The sequence below is a fragment of the Pongo abelii genome, chromosome 2, assembly GCF_028885655.2.
Source record: "Pongo abelii isolate AG06213 chromosome 2, NHGRI_mPonAbe1-v2.0_pri, whole genome shotgun sequence".
In the NCBI taxonomy this organism is placed as follows: Eukaryota; Metazoa; Chordata; class Mammalia; order Primates; family Hominidae; genus Pongo; species Pongo abelii.
In genome coordinates, this window is record NC_085928.1 from 116,503,672 (window position 1) to 116,525,645 (window position 21,974).

At 56.1% G+C, this 21,974-nt stretch overlaps 1 protein-coding gene across 4 annotated transcripts; it reads right to left on the reverse strand.

Moving 5' to 3' along the window:
• Nucleotides 1-6: 6 nt before the first annotated feature.
• On the reverse strand, nucleotides 7-12,901 carry VILL (villin like). 4 transcript variants are annotated; one of them, XM_009239208.4, is made up of 17 exons: nucleotides 12,696-12,901; nucleotides 11,323-11,431; nucleotides 9,979-10,089; nucleotides 9,482-9,681; nucleotides 8,999-9,077; nucleotides 8,803-8,901; nucleotides 8,121-8,259; nucleotides 7,728-7,828; nucleotides 5,568-5,705; nucleotides 5,301-5,459; nucleotides 4,598-4,777; nucleotides 3,861-4,006; nucleotides 2,787-2,931; nucleotides 1,215-1,397; nucleotides 937-1,008; nucleotides 489-740; nucleotides 7-252 (listed from the first exon to the last, which is right to left on the reverse strand). In XM_009239208.4, the coding sequence occupies exons 3-17, from the start codon at nucleotides 10,027-10,029 to the stop codon at nucleotides 139-141; spliced, it is 2,058 nt and encodes a 685-aa protein (XP_009237483.4). In that variant the 5' UTR covers nucleotides 10,030-10,089; nucleotides 11,323-11,431; nucleotides 12,696-12,901; the 3' UTR covers nucleotides 7-138. The 4 variants fall into 4 exon arrangements, with proteins under 4 accessions (XP_009237483.4, XP_054408299.2, XP_063578206.1 ...); XM_054552324.2 differs by lacking the exon at nucleotides 12,696-12,901 and having other exon boundaries at nucleotides 11,264-11,326; XM_063722136.1 differs by lacking the exons at nucleotides 8,803-8,901; nucleotides 12,696-12,901 and having other exon boundaries at nucleotides 11,264-11,326.
• Between the last annotated feature and the right edge of the window lie 9,073 nt (nucleotides 12,902-21,974).

The window sequence follows — 21,974 nt, forward strand, 5'->3', positions numbered from 1 at the left end:
CACACCTTGTATGGGCTGCCTGCTTTTACTGACAAGCAGAGGATGACCAGAAGCCTCTGAGGGGAGTGGAAGCAGGGCCTCCCCAGCATTGTAGGTATGTTGGGGTCGAGGGGATGGGGCAGTCGAGAGGGCTTGGGTTCAGAAGAAGCCCAGCTGCTTTTTCTCCTGCCGCTGCCTCCACGTGGCCATGCTGTAGAATTCCTCCTTGGATTTCCCAAAGATGTCTTGGAAGTCAGAGTCTGAGAGATAGAACTGGGCAGGGGAGAGAGGGGGAGGTACAGGGGAGGGTGTCATCTGAGCCCAGAATCCTGCCCCACTCAGTAGTGTCATCCAGGGCTTGGGACTCCCGCATCTGTTTGCCCACCACCCCAGCTAGAAGACACATCTCCTGGGGCAGTTGCCCACTGCCCGCCACCAGTGGATCCTGCCCTGGGCTCCCCTGCTCAGTGTCAGATGCACTAGTGCTGGGGCAGTGAGTGGGTGCCCACCTCCCTGCGGGCAGGGTCCACGCCCTCTGGCAGGTCCTCAACGGCCTGGTGCATCAGTTGTTCCCGGCGCAGGCCCCCGTTGATCGTGGCGCTGGTGCTGCTGACGGAGCTGCTGGTTCTGCTGCCACCCGACTTGGGGCTTCGCACCAGCTCATTCTCTGAGCCGTCCTGGGAGCCCTTGAGGGCCTGCAGGGCCACGGCACCTGCCCTGCCATTGCCCGGCCATCTGGATAGCCGGAAGTTGTTGACTTCCTGTCCAGAGAGGAGCCTCAGGCTGGGGAAGATGGGGAATCAGTAGCCCACAGGGAGGCTGCACTGAACCCACAGGCCTCTTGGCTCCAACTTTAGCCCCTCCCACCTACCAGGGCCTGGCATTTCCCCTGCCCATCGGGACCATGCCGTCGGAGCCCAGGCCACTGTGGGGAAGGCTAGGGCCCCCAGGACTCACTGCTGTTATCTCAGAGATGGTTGATGCTGCTGCCGGGCTGCCATCCACCACTTCCTTGTGGGACGGGTGGCTCTGGAGCAAGAATTGGGGCAAGTATCAGGGCCAGGGCAGGAGGAGGGGGCACCAATGGGACACAGGAGGGGCCTGAGGACAAGACCAGGTCTCTTGCACACACTGGCGATCCCCAGCCAGGGCAGTGCCTCCTCATTCCATCGGCCCAGGTCAGGCTCCTCTCCCCCAAAATTAGGGTGGGGCTGGGGGTTTCAGGCCTCACTTACAGTCCACTTGTAGGGGTCCCAAGTGAAGAACCATCCAGTGAAGGTGGGAGGCTCGTGGCCCTGCTTGACCAGCACGATGGGTGTGGCCGGGCTCCTCCCTGCTGGGTGGGTCTTCAGGTACTCCTGGCCCCAGGCCACCGCCTCCTTCCACTCACTCGCAGCTTCCCCAAGCCACAGGAAGATCTGGGCCACAGAGGGGGCCTGGCCTCGGGCAGGTGGAGGGGCTGCCCAGAGCTGACCCCTTCCTGTCCACTCCCTGTCCCGTTGTCCCAGACAGAACCCCACATACACATCCCTGGCCAAGCAGACACACCCAGCAAGGGGCTGTACCCACACACCCGTGAACACACGAGAAGGTCACAGGAACGCAGGCATACATGCACACACACATTCAATCCACACATTTTTTTTTTCTTGCATGATTTACCTGGAGATCAATCCACAAATACTTATTGAGCACCTACTGTGTGCCGGGCATTGATCTAGGCTTTGGGGAGTCAACAATGAAAGAAAATGGACAAAAATCCCTGCCCTTATAGAGCTTTCATGAGAGAGCAAGTCACATGTATGTCTGGAGGAAAAGTGTCCTAACCAGAAGAAACAACCAGTGTAAAAGCCCTGAGGTGGCCGTGTGCCCGGCATGTTCAGAGAACACAAAGAGGCCGTTGTGGCTGCAGCAGAAACAGTGAGGGGGGAGTAGGGGGAAATTGGGTCAAAGAGTTGGGGCTGGCCAGGTCACGTAGGGCTGTGGTAAGAGCTCTGGGTTTGTTCTGAGTGAGATGGGAGCACACAGCTTCATCACCAATTCAAACAGTGCTGCAGACACGGCCCCACAGAGATACAGAGAACACACATTATTGCAGCTTACACAGACACACAGTCATCCATCGCCACACAGCCAGACAACAAACCATAGCCACACACTGTCATCCACTGTTGTCAGACACAGAGCTGCATGCAAACACAACAGTGCTTGTTTACACAGCCATGCACACCCGGCCAGTTATACCACCGTGCACAGAAACACAGACCCACAAACACACCCATCCATCATTTGCCCACAGCCAGTCATGGTCTTGCTCACAGACACATTTTCACCAGTTGCCACTGGTCTGGCCAGTTCTAGCATCACGTGACCTCACAGTCACTGACAAAGTGTCACACACAGGTGCACGAAGGCAAACACACCAAACCACACACATGAATGATGCGATTGGGCATTCCACTCACAGTCACTCATGCAGCACCGACACATGCTCAGCCGCAGGCACTGTCGCTGGAGCCACACATAGTATCATAAGGCACACAGGGCCACACACAACTGCAAACATGGTCTCAGTTACCCCTGAGTTCCAACACACTCCTAGTCTCCCAGAGTCTCACTGCTGCCACCTGGTGACGCACACTCATCCATGGTCTCATATGCACCGCAATACAACTGCTCAGTGACAGGGTCAGACTCACCCACAGCCCTGTGTACAGAGGCAGATGGCTAGATACACACACACCCAGTTACACAAACAGAGACACACCCCCGTTCACAGCCCCACCAGGCAGGGATGGCCACCTTACCTCCTGCCAGGTGTCCAGTAACATGATGTCATACTTGTCCAGGTCCTCCTGGCTGAAGAACACCACTTCTGCGAGGACCAGGCAGCCCATGTGGCTGGAGCACTCAAACAGTCGTGGCTGGAAGCTAGGGACCTCCTCAGGGAGCCTGGCCAGCACGGACAGCAAGGCTGTGAGCCACCCAGAGGGGCACCCCAGCCCATGGCACAAGTGCCCCACCCCAGGGGGTTGGGAAGCCACTTCTCAGGAGTGGGAGCCCTGGGCCCTCCTCTGAGCCCCGTGGTTCACTCCCTGAGCACTCTGCTCTGCTCTGGGTGCAGGATCCCTCTCTGCTCATGGAGAAAGCTCTCGCCCCACCCAGCTGTGATGCAAAGTGCCCCATGAATTTCCCTAGGAGAGGGCTGCAGGGGAAGGGGAGGGCCTGAGCTGGAGTCTCGCCCTCCCTGGGATAGGAGGAGCTCCTCAGCCCACCCCTGGCAGAGAGTAGGTCTCCGGCTCAAAGTGGAAGGAGGGAAGCCAGGCTGGGAGAAGGGGACGAGAGTACTGAGCTCAGGAGAATTGTGGGGAGTGCAGCACATAAGCCAAGCCCCACAGGCAGACCAAGAGCGACCAGGACTCAGCTCCCTCCTCCCCTTGAGGCCTCACTCCTACCTCCTACACACACCCTGTCCACTTACACACCACACACACAACACCCCGAATACACCTGTTCTTGCACATCCACACGCACTGTATACCCACACATCATATGACACTGTATACACACACACTGGGCACCGTGATCCCTGAGGACTGTAGGGTGGGGAAGGGTGCTTTGTCCCTGCTGGCAGGGAGGGGATGCTGCCAGCAGAGGTCGCCACTGCCCCTACCCTCCCCAGCATCTTCGAGACCCAAGTTACCCAGGCCTGGGAGTGAAGCGCGGGCTGTACTCGTGGGAGCCTCTGTGAGTGGGAAGCTGAGAGTCCTTGGTTCTAGTCTTGTCTCGCCAGCTCTCTGTGTGAATCCCAGTCACCCACCCTCCTCTCTGGGCCTCAATTCCTCCTCTGGGTAAGAACACTCTCCTCCCAACCCTGTTACCTCTTGTTGCTGGGGTAGGGGGCCCGGCCTCCCAGGGCCTCCCAGAAGTGGGGAGGCTCCTGACCCTCCAGCACCGTTTCCTCGTTCTTCCTGGAAATGACAGTGACCACCACCCGTGCCATCTCACGCTGATCACCATTACAGCCCTAGCAGGCAAAGAGATGGCTCAGGCCCTGCACAAGGAGGGGCCTTCACCTCCGGCCCACATCCCATTCACAGGGTGTATGAGGTGGGGCTGGGCCCAAGTCACAGGAGGCCTAAGCTGACAGCAGGACACCGGTGAACAAGGCATCTTCCTCACCCTCCAGGCCTGTGTCCCCAGCTGATCTGGATCACAGGGTCTGGGACCCTCACAGGGTCCAGAGCATGGGATAGGAGGCCCCCAGGCTTAGAGGGTCAGTCATAGTTTATGCTGAAAATTAGAGAAAACTCCAGCAAACTGGCATAGGCCTCCCCTTTTCCCAAGAGACCTGGGAAGGGACATGCCCTGTGCTCCAGGCAGTAAGGAGGGGAGGCGGCCTGGGCCTGGCTCTGACCTGTGGACTCTCAGGTCCAACTGTCACTTTGTAACTTTCCCCAAGTTCTAGAGGGGACACTGTGGCTTCTTCCCCTCCCCATTCCCCCCATCGGCCTATCTGAGGCTGGACTCAAAGTCTGTATCCCCTGTGGAGAGGACCCACCCCCAGCCTGGCACCACTACATCTGGGCACGAGTCAAGTGGTCAGTGCTGTGGGTACCTTCCCAAACCAGAGGTAGCAGACGCTGGCTGTGACCAGCAAGAAGATGTCACTGGAGTTGAAGGATGAGGCACGGGCTGGCACCTCCACGGTCCTGGTGTTGTGGCTGTCGGTGCCTTGCACTTGGAAAAGCCTTGTGGTGGATGCTGACTGCCCCTTTCCATGGTGCCCAGCTCTCTCCTATAGGAGAGCAAGGCCTCAGGTTGGGCAAGGGCTCCCAGGGGCGCCTTCCTGTCCCAGTGTGGGACATATTGCCTCAGAGCTCAGGGACCCTTGCTTGAAGCCACCAAGGCCCTCACTGGTGATTTCACATGAGGAGTACAGGACCCTCTAAGTGTGGAGTGCAGGAATCCCATCAGTCTGGGACAGGGACAGACCCTTTCTAAATGGACCTTTCCCCCCATCTCTGAGTGGTCGGGGCATGGGTGCTCAGGCCTTGGAGGTGGAAAGTGGGGACCAGGTTTGCTAGTGTGCAGCCCCTGGCTCCCTTTCAACTTAAATTCCTCATCTGGCTTTGGGGCTGGGGAGGGAAACTCAGGCAGGGGCCAACCTTGGAGCTCCTGGGCCTTGGACAAGCTCTGGGAAATTAGGGGATGATAAGCAGGCCCCAGGCCCAAAGAGAAGGTGCTTAGAAGTGTGTGGGGGGGCCATGGCCCATACAGAACTGGGCAGGCTGTGGCCAGAGTGGCAAGGTGAGACCTACCTGGAAGATCACCAGCTGGCCCTGGAAGATGGCGAGGAAGTGGGGGGGCTCGCTGCCCATGGTCACATGCTCCTGTACTAGGGCGCCACCATACATGACATCTAGCTCCTCAGCGTTGCTGTTCAGGGCCTCAATCTCATCTGCAGTGGCCTGGTGGCCCTGCAGGTAGGGGCAGTGAGTGAGGGCCTGGCCCAGCTCTCACATTTCACTCCCAGAGCCCAGCCCTTGGGCTTTAAGGTAAGTGCAGCCTCCCTCAGGCTGGCGCACCTGCCATAGGTACAGGATGTACTGGACACGGGCCAGCCTCTGGTATGTGTAGAGCACAAGGTAGCAGTTGCCTGCACACAGCTGTCCGTGACGCTTGGGGTCCACGGGCTGCCTGTGTAAGTCCTGGATGCACCACACCTGGGGAATAAGGGACCAATGGGCACAGGTGGCTGCTCTTCCTGAACCAGCCCACCCATCCTGCACCCAACTGGAAAGCTCTCCCCAGCCTCCGAGGCCTTCCTCATCCACGCAGGCCAGGGGCCCACCCTCAGCTCCAGGCCCATTCTGGGCCTTGTGCTGGGCTTTGTACAAGGATCTGCAGGTGACCCTTTCCCTATGGACCCCTGAAACCCACCACACTTGGGAGATGGGCCCAATCCCAGCCACCTGCCCAGCCCTAGTCCCAACCCCACCAGCCACAACCCTGGTTAGGGGCAGTTCAGTCCCCTCCCAGCTGCTCGCTGCTCAGGCCAGGGCAACAGAAGCCGGGCGGAAAGGGAAGCCTTGGAGCTCTTGAATGAATTCCCTTTTTTCAAGTGTCATTTAGAAAACACAAAGCCTGTTCAAAGACTGAAGGGGAAACACTGCCTCACATCTGTCAGTGTAGCAGTGTAGTTTCTTCTTCCTGTGGGTGGCAGAGACTGGAGCCAGGCGGACTCTGGTCAAATCCCAGGTAGGCCCTGTGTTGGCAGTGACATTGTTCTAAGCTTCGGGCCTTTCCCACCTGTATACTGGGGATGATGACGCCTCCCTTACCTCACCTCTGCACGGCAGGAGACAATGCCTGGGTGTCCTTTCCCACACTGACCCTGACAGTTGTCCCTGGGGAGCTGACCTCCAGACCAGAGCAGCCAGAGCCCTGTCTTTCACAAAAGTGGCTGACTTGACTACAGGCCACCTAACGGTGGCACTTACCGGGCAGCCAGGACCCCTGGCTCAGGCCCTGTCTCTGCCTGCCTGTCCACTGCCTGCCAGGAGGGATCCTGTCCCTGACTTTGTGCTCGGCACCTGAGTCCCAGGGCTCTCTTTCCCTCCATCCCTCGCCTTTCTCTCTGCTTTCCTGTCTCCCTCTCCCACTGTCTGGCTCTCTGTCTCTCTCTGTGTATCCCATCTATCACTGACCCTCCTTCTCTTCTCCCTGTACCCCATCTCTCTCTGTTCTTCCTCCACCCCACCTCCTCCTCCCTACCCTCTGCCTCCTCCTCATCCTCTGTCCTTCCCAGTCTTTTCTTCTCTGTCTCTCTTTGTGCTTCTTCCCTGTCTTCCTCTTTCCCTGTCTCCCCCTTCTTCCCCCTTGCCCCATCTCCTCCTCTCTCAGTCTCTTCCCACTCATCGCTTCTGTCCATCCATATCAGGGCAAAGGAAGAAGGAAATCTTGCCTTTTCTCTGACCTCCACCTACCTCGAGAACTAGGACCCCTCGCATAGGACCAGCAGTTCTGTTCCCACAAGACCACAGGATCTCCACATCAGCCTTGGGGACAGATGGGACCACAGTTTCTGACCCCACTTTATTTAAAAACTAGGGCCTAAAAAATTCAGGGCTCTGCCTAGGGGGTCAGCCAACAAGTCAAGACACAACCACACCCTCCACAGAGCCTGGAAGTGGCCCTCAACCCCTGCGTCTCGCAGGACACTGAGCTGAGACCACATGAGTGGTTGACAGTGTATGGGTGTGAATTGGGGTTGGGTGTGTGGGGCTGTAATTGATTATGTGTGATCGTGTGTCTGTGTTGGTGTGTCTTTGTGGATTGATGGTCGTGTGTGACTGTGGTCATGTCTGATGTAGTTTTTGCAGCTTCATATTTGTGGTTGTGTACTTGGCTGTGATTATGTGCAATTACAAGGTGTGAGTATGTGTGTCTGTATAAGCATATGTTTGATTTTGTCCTACATGTGACTACAGGGCGAATTTAAGTGTCCAAGTGTTACTGTACTGTGTGTCTGTGTTGTGTGAGTGCCCGTGGCTGTGTATGATTAGGCGTGACTATGTATGAACTGCCTGCTAGGAGAGTATGTAAATGTACACGTGTCCCTTTGTGTCCCTGATTGTGTGTGGATGTGCACCTGGGTCACTTTAGATAGCAGTCATACCGTTTACCTGTAGGCAAAGCTTACCTCCGTGTGCCCATCTTCCCCCAGCTAACCCAGTACCCCTCACCTCCACCTTCCCGGAGCCGTCGTCCACCATCCTGAGCTGGGCCGCTAACTTAGGCTGGGTGTGCAGCTTGCCCACGTCCAGCTTTACATGAATCGATTTATCTGAAGGGGGGACAGTAGGCGTCAGTGGCGCCCTCTGCCCCCCCCCACACACCATCTCCGCCCCGCCCACTCCTCAACCATCCCTCCAAGATTCCAGGTCCCGCCGCGTCCTCCGCAGCCCACGCCCCTTTCCTCATCCTGAGAAGGTTCTGTTCCGCCCCGTGCAGACTAGGCCCCGCCCCCTCCGGCCCCGCCCCGCCCGCTCACCCATCCCGCCGAGTTGCCGGTTCCTGCCAGGCCCCGCCCCCGCCAGTCCCGCCCCGCCCCCGTCAGCCCCGCCCCGTCCGCTCACCCCTCCCGCCGAGCTTCTGGTTCCTGCTCCGCTTCTCAGACCAAGTCCGGAAGAGCTGCTTGAACGCGGCCGACTCGGCGCCGTCGTTCACCACCTCCACGTTGGTGTAGGTCGGGTAGCCCTTGGCCTGGATGAAGCCCTAGGGCGGAAGGCATCGTCAGTCCTAAGACCCTGAGAATCCACTGCCCCACTGCCGCTCCTGGGGACCTACCGCTCTGGGACAGCCGAGCTCCAAGAAGCGTTAATTAACCGAGCTCATGACCCACTTAGCAAATTGACTCTGTCACCACCGACTTCTCTGAGGTCCCTGAGGGCAGGCAGGGCCCCCTTAGTCCAGGCCTCGTGCAGGACAGGCCATGTCAACCCTCACGGACCCCAGACAGAGCCCTGTCTCCTCCCCAGCCCCACCCTCAGAAAGCGGGGCCGCCCAGTCAGTAGAGCCCCAGACCTGAAGGCAGGGCCACGTGCCCCTTTTACACATGGTTTCTCAGAGGCCACCTGGTCTTCACTCTCAGGGCTCCCAGGGCAGGGCTACCTCCCCTTTAAGACTCCAGCATAGGATTTCCCAACTCAAACTCTAGGGGAGGGCTGATTCCTCCCTTAGACCCCATGGCAGCGCTGCCTCCCCACTCAGACCCCAGGGCAGTGCTCTGTTCCTCTCAGACAGAGCCCCAGGGCTCACCACAGCCCGGCTGAAGGCAGCCTTTCTCTCCTGGAGGCTAGACATGCGTCCCTGCCACACATAGATCTTGAAGCCACCCTGGTCCAGGATGTAGAAGTTCTGGGAGCAAGGGTGGGGCTGGTCAGTAGGTGGTCCAGACTGGGCTGGGGTTGTGGATGGGGAAGGATGCAAGTAGCTGGGGCCAGGCCTTCCTCACCTCCTCCTGCAGCAGGTCCTGGGTCAGTGGGGGGGTCGCCAACTCCAGGACCACCAGGTCTTTGCCCTTCTCACAGACACTGGGGGGACAGGAACCCAGGAGTGGCCAGCCCAGCCCCTCCCTGATCTGTCTCCACTCCAGCCCCTCTTAGGACCCCACCCCAGCCCCTCAGAGACAGAAGGCATGGGGGCTGGAGCCCTGAGTTGTAGTCTTGACTTTTACTGCAGCCTTGCTGTGGAGCTTTAGGCAGCTCCCTGGCCCTGGCAGGGCGCCACAGTCCCCCTGTATGTACAGTAGGTTTCTCAGCAAGGCAGCCACACGCCATGGAATAGTACAGGTTGGACCTATGGTCCACATGACCTGTCCCAGAAACCCAGCAGCCTTTGCTGGAGGGCTTTCTAGAGATGCCGTGTTATTGCAGTAGTGATGGACACGGAGTCCTGGACTGTCCCACCCACCCCTGCCCACCCCAAGGGTACTCACTGGTACAGGCGAACATTGGCCTTCTGCAGCTGGTTGATATCCTTGCTGGGCATGGCAGCACGCAGGCTGCCCACCCTGCGGCCCAGCACAGCCTCCATGATCTGCATGAGGTCCGGGGCTTTGGCCTCATCATCCACCACACCAATCTGTGCACGACCACCACGTTCCCTGTCCCGCAGGCTGTAGGTCAAGGCCAGCCCCTGCAGGAGAGGACCTGGCAGTCAGGGTGTCACCAGTGTGCCCTCTCACAGCACAGATTTCTCCTGTCACTGCTCAGCTCCCAGAGGCTGATGGGGAGAAGGGCTGATGTCCCCTCATCCTGGCATCCAGGGGGACACCAACAATGCAGGGTCTGAACTCAGCTTGTAACTCGTAGACGTTTCTTGGGTTGTAGCAGAGAGCCAAGCCCAACTCTTTGGGTGGCCAGAGGATGGGCACCTGGAGGACCATTCCCCGCCCAAGCCCCGTACTCCCCAGTTCCTTGGGCAGACACTGACCCGAGCCTTCTCAGAAATGCTGGTCTTGGACCCATTCCACTGAATCATCATCTTGCCTAGGTCCAGCAGGAAAATGTCACCCTTATTAAAGCTGTTCCAGGAGAGCTCCACCTGCCAGAGCCAGGGAGGGAGACAGGGTGTCATACCACAAGCATCCGCTAGAGGGGAGCGAAGCTGGGATGTGTCACGTGTGCATGAAGCTGTATGCAAACGGTGTACGTATGCATGTGTGACTGTAGATAATGCTGCATTTCACAGGGTGTACACAACTTATGACACTTCTCACTCAGTGCATGTCTGTTGCTGTACATGTGTACATGTACACATGTATACAGGTGGGGTGTATCTGTTTATCTTTTGTGTGTGTGTGCATATACACACGTATGTATGTGGGGACATCACATGTGAATAAGTGTGCGTGCTCATGGTGACAGTGAATACCTATGGATGAAGATAGTCTCCAAACGGACACACTTTTGAGAGTAAAAGGGAGTACTTTAGATAATTATGCCAGGATAATAGGAGAAACATGGGGCTTCATGGTGTCCCTGAATGACCAGAGATGTATGGTCACTGGGTCTGTGGGTGACATGCAGAGCCCATGTGGGATTGTCTCTGTGTCACAGGCTGCCTATGCAGACTCACTTGCATACCTCAAGGGTTACCATTCACACTGTAGACGTTGTACACCTGAATGTTCATTACACCAAATTCTGGCCAGATGGCAGCAAAATATTTTGTTCTAACAAAACCAGTATTTTCCTGTAATTTCCTGACAGATGGAAGAAAGGGGCACTGTTCTGATTTGCACAAGGGCACTATATGGACCAGAGGAGCACCCGGGGAAAACAGTGGGAGACAGTGTGTGTGCATATGGGTGACAATGACAATGTGTGTGAGAGAGTGTGAGGTTATGCACCACCTCTCACTGTGCTGCTAACAAGGACCATTCACAGGTGCCATATCATCTGCCCCATCTGCCCAAGTTCTTTTTTTGTTTCAGAGACAGGGTCTTTCTCTGTCACCCAAGCTGCTGGAGTACAGTGGTGTCATCATGAATCACTCCTGGGCTCAGGCGATCCTCCTGCCTCAGCCTCCCAAGTAGCTGTGCCCAAGTTCTCAATATGTCCATGAGACAGACGCAGAAACAAAAGGTCCGGGGAGCAGTGGCAGAAATGGGGCTAGAAGCCTGGTGTCCTCTCTGTTCTCCTCATTCCAGACCATCTGGGAATGCTGACAGCTCCTTGTTCCCCACACCCCCAGCCAATTTCCAACTTCCTTATACCTCAGTACACCCAGTCTGAGCTGAGTCCAGAGGTCAAGAGGCTCCTCTGGCAGCCTCACCTCAGTGGCAGACACGTGCTTCCTCCCTTTGATGTGCAGCAGTCGCTGGATGTTGAACAAGTTGGTCTCCACATGCTTGAGGTCAGATGCTAGGCCTCCCTTCCTGTAGCTGAGGTGGGAATAGCAGGAGGGTATACACATTCTGTGTATATAAGAACACAGACTGCCATGTGCACGAATGACTGCAGATGTGAGCACGTGCACATATGTGCCTGCTTCATACATGCACTGGAGTCTGTGTGAACACATGTATGTATAAGTACATGGATGCACACACAGGGCATGAGTGTGCATTCATTTCCATGGGTAGTGCACTTCCATGTGTAGTCATGTGGACACATGCATATATGTGTACATGTACATACGGGGCACACTGTGTATTTGTTTATCCCTGTAAGTCTAGATGGTGAGTGCATGAAAGTGGGCAACAGCATATATGTGTGTAGGTGAACATGGATATTCACACATGTCCATCTATAGGTGGACATACATGAGGGTGGTGTTTCTGCATCTGTGCATATGCTTGTGTGCATGTGTTCATGTATATGCTATATGCCTATATAGGTTCAACTGTATGAAATGGAAATGATCAAATAGCAGCAATTTCCTATATTTCCAAATATATTGCAAGTGTTAATTTAAAACACCTGTGAAGCAATTTACAGCGAAAGATATATTCCTACCAGCACAGTAACATAAAAGCAAACTCAAAACAACATTGGTGTCTGCTCCTAGGTATATACCAAGGGAAATGAAAACATTTGTCCGCACAAAAACTTGTATATGAATGTTCATAAAAACAGATTCATAGCAGCCAAAAAGTGGAAACAACCCAAATGTCCATTAAGTGATGAATGGATAAATAAAATGTAGTATATTCATAAAATGCAATATTACTTCGTAATAAAAAGAAGTAATAACACATGCTACAACATGGATAAACCTTGAAAACAGTGTGTTAAAGCAAAAAGAGCCCATCAGGGAAGACCATTTGTTGAATGATTCTATTTCTATGACATGTCCGAAAGAGGCAAATGTATAGACAAAGTAGATGAGTAGTTGCCTAGGGCAGGTGATGGGGGTGTTGGAGGGAAATGGGGAGTGATGGCAAAGGCGTATGGGGCTTCTTTTTAGGGTGATGAAAATGTTCTAAAATTGTGGTGATGGTTGCACACAACTGTTAAAAATCACTGACACGTATGTGTACTTTAAATGGGTGAATCGTATGGCGTATGAGTTGTATCTCAATAAAGGTGTTACCCAACCCCTCCCGGCTTTCCCCATTCAGGGATGTGGACGATGGCCATCCCGACTGCCCCAGCCTAGGCACCGCCTCCGCGGCTCGGTCCTGCCCCGGCCGCCCCCGCACTCACATGATTCCGGGGCGGAAGTAGCTGCAGAAGCAGTCGGACTCGTGGGCCTGCGCCTCGCGGTGCAGCACGGTCTGGCCCCGCAGCTCGTCCTGTAGGCGCTGCTGGAAGGCATCCGCAGCGCCCTGCGCTTCCGCACCCGCCTGCTTCCCGACCCAGTAGTGCAGGTCGCTGGACGCCCCCTGCGTGGCCTTCGGGCTCTGGGGGACCTAGGGTCCGGGTGTTTGTGTATATGTGTTGCGGGGAAGGCGGAGGTGCGGGTGGAGAAGGGGAGGATGTACCAAAGGCCATGGGGAGATGCTAGGCGGGGGCTTCCGCGGAGATCAGGAAGTGGGAGGGCAGGGCTAAGAAGCCTCAACGGCAACCGCCCCCTTGTGGGATGTGATTCTCTGGCTCTCAACTTGCCGCTTCCCAGGGCAGAGTTTATGTCTGTGCCTCAGTCTCCCCAGTGCTGGGCCATGTCACCCCTCTCAGACAGACTTCCCCAAGCGACTCACGTGGAGGATGACATAGCAGTGTTCCTCAAAAAAGTTCCCGTAAGCCCCCTCAGGTACCGGCACCATCTTCCGGTTCTGGGAGAGGAGAGTTCCCTGTAACAACTCAGGAGGCCCCTACCTATGACACCCGCTGGGGTGGGGTGGAAGAGGACGCTCTGAGTTGGGGGCGGGAGAAGCCTGGTGTGGAAAACCCCACGCTCTTCCATGTTACCAACTCTCCTATCTGGTCGTGCCTCTCACCTCAGAGATCCATATGTGGAGGCCTCCCTGCATGCCTGGGAGGCCCTTGCTGATGTCCATCGTAGGCCAGGCAGGAATATGGGACCACACAAGGAACAAGAGCCAGAGTTCTCAGGCTGGAGACCGACACCTGGCTACCTGTACAACTTCATTATAGAACATGACTTTTATTAGGAGGGCTCTGTAAACACACAAATGTCAGCACGCAGACTATGAAGACTCACAGATTCTGCAGCAAGTGACAGGCTCAGCTGATATGAGTGGGTTGGGCAGATTAGGCATAAACACTTGACAATTTTTTTTCCCAGTTTTTTCGAGACAAGGTCTTGCTCTGTCACCTAGCTTACAGTGCATGATTCAAACACACTTCACTGCAACCTCCACCTCCTGGGTTCAAGTGATCCTCCTGCTTCAGTTGACAAATTCTTGAAACAGAGCTGAACTCTGTATAAACACAGGCTCTGCAAACAGCCACAGGCTCTGCAAATAGCGATTTAGCTTGCTCGAGTCTGTGCTCTGTGGTTCTGTGTGTGCACAGGAGGGAGAGAATGAGAGGGCAGTGAATGACAGTGACATGGAATGAGAAGTACCTGGGGGAAGGAAGGGACCCTCACTTCTGTCGATTTTGTTATGTCTTGGCACTTCATATTCAATTACCTGAGGCTTCCCTGCACCACTCCTTCAGAAACCTGTGTGTGAGGTTTGGTCCAAAAGTCACTTCTTTCTGAATCTCTCACTCATGGTGACCCTGGTGTGTTAGTCCTTCCCTCCTCCCCCTCCATTCCCACTGTGTCTTATCAATAGCAGGAACACCCTTGGCTCCAGGCAGAACAAGGTGAGGGGACAGAGTTACAGAATCAGGTGTGGCACAATAGATGGCATAGAGTGGCTCACATTCCTTACACCTTTGTCAGGGCCCCTGGTTTGGCCCTGGTGAGTTCACAGTACACTGTGGCAACACCCAATGTGTAGCCAAAGAAATGTGGTGGGAGCGGAGGAGGCTGTGGGGCGGGGGACGGGGGGGCAGAGTGGGCTGTCCTTCTAGGGGGTTAGAGCTGGGTCCGTCACAGCTCACAGCTCCTCCAGACACCCTATGGAAACCATAGAATGGTTGTTGGCTATGGTCTCCCTCACCAGAGCAGCAGATTCCTGAAGGCAGGGGTTTGTCCTCTTGTTTACTGTGGGATCCCAGCTGCCTGGCCCCCAGCAGGTACTCGGTAAGTAGTTGTTGAATGAGTGAAGTGCGCTGCCCTGCGACTGGACTGAGTGAAAATGAATGGAGAAGGGAGCTGTCCGTGCACCCTAATTGCCCCAAGAACTGTTGCCACAGTTGATGGCCTGTTGGTGTGACAATGACATGAGTGACAGGCAGACATAGTGGCCATGAAAAGGTGATCTCAAGCAACAGAAAACGTGAGGACATTGGGTGACAAGCAGGATGTCCACCAGTGGTGGCCCCGTAGAAGGACACTGAGTAATAGGCAGAAATAGTGACCAGTGACAGTTACCAGAGGCCCAGGCAGGCAGTGACCAGAGGTGCAGACAGAAACTGTGAGCTGTAGCTCATGGAAGAGTACAACATGGTGACAGAGGGCCAGAAAGATTACTGGATGGCCTCAGAACAGTGTCAACCAGGGCACATGGGGGACAGGAAAGTCAAACTGGCAGCCAGAAAGTTGGGACTCAGCTGGTGTCACTGGGAGAGGCAGCATCGCCCCCAGGGGGCCGGGAGCCTGTCTGATATCCAGCCCCAGCCCGTAGAGCCAAACCCTCAGCCACCAGGGCTGAGGTCCCACTCCCATGGCACCTGTGTTCACTCTCTTTCACCTGGACTCCAGGGAGGAATGGGTGCTCAAAGATTGGGGGCCTCCTCCCTCCCCACAGTGCCACCTCCAGCCTCCCAAGCCCTCCTGCCCTCTTTCCTCAGGGGAACCCCCCACAGTGCCCCCTCCAGCCTCCCAAACCCTCCTGCCCTCTTTCCTCTGGGGAACTCCCTTTCACCACCTTCCCAAGTGGGAACCCTCCTATCCCTGGTCCTCTCCCTCCTCCTAGAAGCCCTCCTTCTCTTCCCTGGGGGCGCACTTCCTCCACTCAGGGCCCCTTTCTCTTCCGGATGCCCAATTCCTTCCCTCGTTTCCCTTTCTCTCCCCATGCCCCACGCCTCCCCTTTTCCAGGGTTTCCCTCTGTCCCCACTGGGTGCCCCTGCCTCCCCCGGCTCTTCCTTCTCCCCCCTGATTTCCCCTCTCCCCTGGGATCCTTCCCTTTTTCTCCCATTTTTCCTCCCCAGGCACCTCCTCCTTTCCCAGTTCCCTGTCTTCCCCTACACCCCTCCCTCTCTCCCTCCCCACCCTCCTCCCCAGGTCTTCCCTTCTCTTCCCCAGGCTCCCCTCTCTTTCCTGGGGCACTCCCTACCCCCTTCACACACCCCCTCTTCTCTCCCCCTGCCCCTCATGTCCCTGGGTGCCTCCTCTCTCCTCGCCCTCTCCCTCCTCCAGTGCCTCTTTCTTTCCCTACAGGAGCCCTTCCTTCTTTTGTGGGTACCTTTGAAGGGAGCCCGAGATTACCTTGCCCAGCTTCCATGGAGCAGAGAGTGGTGCTGCCCTCTAGAGTGAGGGGAAAGGAGGATGGGGCTGGGGTTGGGGGCAGGCACACTGAATCTGTGGGCCACGGACTTCCCTGCCCATCTACAAAATCCGCCACTTTCTTCCCCTTGGGCTGCCGGCCACAGCTGCCCTGCCCCATCAGTGTTTTCACCTTCTGGGCTGCTGCCGCCTCCCAATTCTGCCGCCGAGGCTCTGTGGCCCTGAGCCCTGGGACCCTATGCTCTATGCCCTTGACTTGAATAGCCCACTCTGCCCCACTGGTTCCCTGGAACTCCCCCCACTCTCTGCCCAGGCCTACCTGCTGGAAACTGCTCCCGCGCCTTCGCCCTGCCTGTGGGCAGTGCTGGGCCTGGCACGGGGCCAGTCTCTGCCTCCCTACTCCTGGCCCCCGCCACTGTAACTCAATCCTAGCTCCTGCCCTGCAGGACACACCCCACCACACAGCGCTCAGCGGGCTGGGCATTCACTTAGTCAGTCAGTCAACAAATATCGAGCAAGCCGTCTGGGGACCAGCGCCCTCCCCAGGGCTATGGTTAGGTCTCCCAGGTCTCACTGCCTGGGTACCAGTGGCCAGAGAGAGCAGGGGATGGAGGCCTGGACTGGACTAAGAGGTGGGGTGTGGAAGATACTGGGATTTCCTTCTCTGAAGTACTAGATGGGCCCCTGATCCCTCACCCGGGGTGGTGGGCTCCCCCTGGACCAAGAGGGCCAGGCCACTCCAGCAAACTTTAGGAGGAAGTAGGACCGAGGCTGGGGGCTGTGGGCTCAGGCTCTGTGAGACCCAGCTCACTTCAGGAGGGGAAGGTGGTCAGGGCTCCCTCTAGATATTTCTGCTGTCCCTACCCAAATGGGAGCTCACTGCCTGGCACAGCCCTCCTCAGGGAACCCTGATACCCATCATGGCAGAGGCCAGTCCAGCTCTTGCGGCGAAGACATCTCTCCCTCACCTCAGCTGCCACCCCACTGCCACTCCACTGCCACTCCCCTGCCACTCTCTCTCTCTCACTGTGGGGTGGAGGGGCTGCAAATAGGGCCTTCCAGAAACTCCAGGGGCACAGCCTCCTCTTGGCGGCTTAGGGCCTCAGTCCCAGCCAAGGCCCAGCCAACATGGGCCATCCCATCAAAGCCACGCTGCTAAAGCCTGCCCACTGCCCAAGACCCTCTCCCTGTGTTCAGTCTTCACCCCACAAAAGTCTCTGTTACAGGGGTCCGGGGACTTGGGGACTCGGGGACAGTCTGTGCCCAGCAAGACCTACAGCTAGTGTGTGACTGTGTTTAACAGACACAATGCAGGGTCCCTGTGTGTGAAGGGATGCCTGTGTCACAGGCACTTGGCTCGTCCCCATGTGTGCCATTGCCTGTCCAACCTCATGTGTGTGCCTGTGTCCTGGCATGCCTGTCTAATCCCCACTTGGGACAGGGACCCTGTCTGTGACAGTGGCAGTGTGTTCGCTGCACCTGTGCATACCTGTTTCCCTGTCCCTTTTTGTCCCTGTGCCCAGGAAGACTCTGTGTTCTCACTTCTTCCCACCGACTCTTCCCCCATCTCCCCTCAGCCCACCCGCTCTGTTGGTTCTTGAATTCCCTGGCAATAGCTCTTTCCTAAGTCACCAATGCCCGCTCTCAACCAAGCGGCAGTCAGTTCAGTCACCATTGTTCCTGCCCTCTCACTCCACCCGTCTCCTTCAGGCCTCTAAATGGCAGCAGGTGCAGAGCTCAAGCCTTCACTCCTGTTTGTTTTCTAGTTTCCTTCCCAGTTCCAGTCTGAAGGCTGCAAATAGCATGGAAATGCCAGTGTCTCCCTGACCCAACTCCCCCGAACCTTGCCCCAGCCTAAGTCTCCATCTTCCGTCTGGTCACATCTCTCCCAGCACGTTTGGCCTCACACTTAACATTGCCTCAGGCCCCTCCCAGATCTACCCTCTCTGAGCCCCAGGAACATGTTCAGTGTGAACATCCAGAGGGTGCTTAGGCCCCAAACCTGGAGTTGCCCTGGTTTCTCTCTCCCCCAAGCCACTGGCCCGTTGGTGGCTGGTTCATGGTGGATCCTGGGCCTGCCCCTCCCTTTCACGCCTCCTGCCTGCTCCGGAGCCAGCCTCCCTCTGTGTCTCTGTGCCTGCCTGGCCGCTACGGCCATCCTCCCACAGTAGCCAGAGGGATCTTTTTTCCTAAGGTTTAAAAAATTGTGGTAAAATATAAAAAATCTTTTTTTCACAAGATTTAAAAAATTGTAGTAAAATATACTTAAAATTTACCATTGTATCCCCTTTTTATTTATGTATTTATTTGAGGCAGAGTTTTGCTCTTGTTGCCCAGGCTGGAGTGCAATGGCACGATCTTGGCTCACTGCAGCCTCCGCCTCCCGGGTTCAAGTGATTCTCCTGCCTCAGTCCCCTGAGTAGCTGGGATTACAGGCATGCACCACCACACCCGGCTAATTTTGTATTTTTAGTAGAGATGGGGTTTCACTATGTTGGTCAGGCTGGTCGCGAACTCATGACCTCCAGCGATCCACCAGCCTCAGCCTCCCAAAGTGTTGGGATTACAGGCGTAAGCCACCACGCCCGGCCTGTATCCACTTTTAAGTATACGGTTCTGTGGTGTTAAGGACGCTCATATTGTTGTGCAACCACTGCCACCATTTCCAGAACTCTTTCATCTTACAAAACTGAAACTCTTCAACTCTGCACCCATTAAACATAGACTCCCCATTACCCCCAGCCCCTTGCAACCACCATGCTATTTTCTGTCTATGATTTTGACTAACTAGAGGGAAAATTCAACCTCAGAATTTAACCATAAACCTGCTCACATCACCCCCCTCTCCAAACCTTCCAGTGGCTTCCACTAAAACTGGGATGAAACTCTCAACGGCCGTTCCCGGCTGCCTCTCCCATCACTCTTCCCATGGCTCACTGTGAATATGATTCCTTGTGTCCCTTGAAGACGCCCAGGTCGTTGTCTGCAGACCTTTGCACTGCAGGCTTCTCTGCTTGGAAGCCCCACTCTCTATCTTCCCTTAGCTGCTCCTTTACTGCATTTAGGTCCCAGCCAAAATGGCAGCCCTGCAGAGGGCCCTTCCCACCCTCCTTAGCCACAGCAGTCTCCCTCCTCAGACATCACCACTTTCCTCATCGTGGTGCTCCAAGAAGCTGGTCTCCTTGCTAAGTGGGATCTTTGGTTAGTGTCTGTGTGCCAGCTGGACTGAGAGTCACTGTGGGTGGGGCCTTGCTCTTATCCACCTGTGTCTAGAACGCTTCCCGGTGCACTGCAGTTGCTTAATGAAATGTTTGCTGACATGTTTCTGTGGCCTGCGCCTGACCCAGTGTGTGTGTGTGTGTGTGTGTGTGTGTGTGTGTGTGTGTGTGTGTGTGTGTGTGTGTGTGTGTGTGTGTGTGTGTGTGTGTGTGTGTGTGTGTGTGTGTGTGTGTGTGTGTGTGTGTGTGTGTCTGGACCCTTTACTGGGCTCAGTCCTCGTCTGAGAAGCTGAGGGGCTGACCCCTCTCCACTTTGGTTGTGGGCCAGATACCCCAGCTGGCACAATCCAGTGTCAGCAACTTAGTGGGGGGCATGAGAACTTCTCCAAGGCCCCAACCCTCAGAATTGTCTGGGTCTCTGCAAACCAGAAGATGTCACCTGGACAGAACTGCCCTGTCCAGAACCACCTACTCTGTAATCTGTGATCCCAGGCCCAGGAGAGATGGCAGTCTGGCCTTAGAGCCTGGCCTGGGGCCAAGATGAGCAGCACTGCCTTCAGTCTGGCCTGGACAGCCTCCGGCTCATGGCTGTCACACCCCAGGCACACAGAGGGGAAACTGAGGCCCAGGGCAGGCTCACAGGCAGCCAGGCACTGCAAGAATGGGAGGGTGGGATGCCTAGCCTTCCCCTCCCTCCTCCCCCTAGCAGGAAAGGGGTCCCACCACCCCACCCCCATCCCCACCTCCACCCCTCTTCAAGGGGGCCTGCTAGGAGTCAAAAGGGCCCTAGGCAGAGTTTGCCTTGCTAGCAAAGCCCCGCCGTCTTCCTGCCCCAGCCCCCCTTCATCTACCACCCCCTCACTCAGCAAGTTTCCAGGGCTTGGGGCCTACTTTGTTCTTGCCTGGCTTATCTCCAAGGCCCAGCCCGCTCCATGTCAATATTGACCCAGGTGAAGGAGTGGCCCCAAGATAAGTCCAGGCTCCTCCCCTGTTTCTCTGGGCTCAGGCATCCTATCCCAGGCTTCATTCCCCAGGCCTTCTCTAGTCTCTCCCAGGCAGGTGCAGAATGTTGCCTCTCGTGGTGGAGTCCAGGCTCTGTGAGGAGCGTCCCTCCCTGAGGGCAGACAGGGATGGGGAGTGAGGACTGCTGACTCAGGTCCTGGAACCCACTCCTGGAGATGCCCTGGCTCCTCGTGCTGGAGGGGAGCAGCCATGGGCCTGCATGTGTCCCCACATCTGGTGGTCCCACCCTGGGCTGCAGGATGTGGAAGGAGCCATGGCAATGGTCACCGGAGCTTGCATAGGCTGGAAGTGACTCCTCCCGAGGACACCACAGGAACAGCTGGGTGAGAGGACAGACCAAACACCAACCCTGGGCCCCTGCAAAGAGGTGTCACTGCCTTGCCCACTGTGGTCCTGCCCAGCAGCACGCCCACCCATTAGGACCCAGCTTGGGTCAGGAAAGCCCTGGCCTGTTGGAGGGGTGGTGGTGCAAGGCTGGGGTCCGTGCCTCGTGGGCAGTGACCCTTCCAATGTGCAGTGGGGGGCTCCACTCTGCTCCCCACCTGTGTGAAAGCAGGTGCTGTCAGCCAGGCAGGGGTCTTATCAGGCCTCCCTCCTCATCCCTGCCTTGGGAAAGGCTCCTAGTGCCCAGGTGGGCTTTTCTCTGTACTTTTCTGGGTTTTCCAACTTTTTAAGAATGAACATGTATATGGCTGATCTTTCAGGTAAAGCAACACGTCATTTTCCCCAAAGCTCTGGCCACAGCTCCTTTGCCACACCTGGGCGTCAGGCCTGGGACAATTTCAGAGGACTTGCCTTTCCTCTGTAGTCAGTCAGAGGAGGGGATCTCAGCCCTGGCTGCCCTTTCCAGTCATCTTGGCACTTAAAAACATGACACAGGTCTCCATCTGCAGAGACTGGAAATGGTCTGGGGTGGACTTTGAGACCCCTCAGGTAATTCTACCGTACAGCTGCAGCCAGAGCTGAGAATCACTGCAACAGGAGAGGGAGCTGTAATGGAGGTTTGGGGTGGAATGCTCTGGGGCCATGTCCTCCTCCCGATGGCCTCTGTTCTCAGAGGTCAGGCTGGTGGCCATGCCAGTTGATGGCTCTGGGCCTTGAACAGTCTTCTGACCCACGGCCAGCCCTGGCACAGGAGATTTATTGCGCAAGCATCCAGGTTACTCCACAACTCGGCCACAAGCCCTCAATGCACTCCTTACCCATAAGCTCAACAGAATGTTCGTCAGCTGATGTGCCACTGTTCCCAGGCTGGCTTTTCCCAGCCACTCCTTCCCACCCTCCTGGGCTTCCTGCCCATTCCTTGGTCCTGTAATACACACAGATGATATGTGCTCAAACTAGAAACCACGGAAAGGCATATCTCAGCATGTCCAAGGCCCAAATAAGTGCCCTCTTGACACCCCGTGTGTCCTTCCCACCTATTTCGGGGACCAGTGGACACTCATGAGGATACCTCAGCCTCAGGCACTGCCACAATTCTCAGCCTTTTATCTGTTTGCCTGTATGCAAAGGTGTGAAGCAGTGGGGTACAGGGTTGATGCCAGAGAAAGTGAGAGAGGGACAGAGAGGGCTGGGGAGCAGAATGAAGGACACAGCCTAGGAGTCTGGAACCAGGGGAGGAAGCTGCAGTGACTTCTCTCTGGCTGGCCAGCTGCTCCACTGTGATGACAAAGAACCTAGGGGCACAGCACAGGCTTAGCTGTGGGGTATTTGGGGTT

What these genes read in the sequence shown, in the direction of transcription:
- VILL (XM_009239208.4), bottom strand. Translation starts at nt 10,029, where the DNA reads ATGATGATTCAGTGGAATGGGTCCAAGACCAGCATTTCTGAGAAGGCT. An exon ending in GCCAGCTGGTGATCTTCCAG is followed by an intron (nt 4,778 to 5,300) that starts GTAGGTCTCACC and finishes GCTCTCCTATAG; the next exon opens with GAGAGAGCTGGGCACCATGG. An exon ending in GCTACCTCTGGTTTGGGAAG is followed by an intron (nt 4,007 to 4,597) that starts GTACCCACAGCA and finishes TTTGCCTGCTAG; the next exon opens with GGCTGTAATGGTGATCAGCG.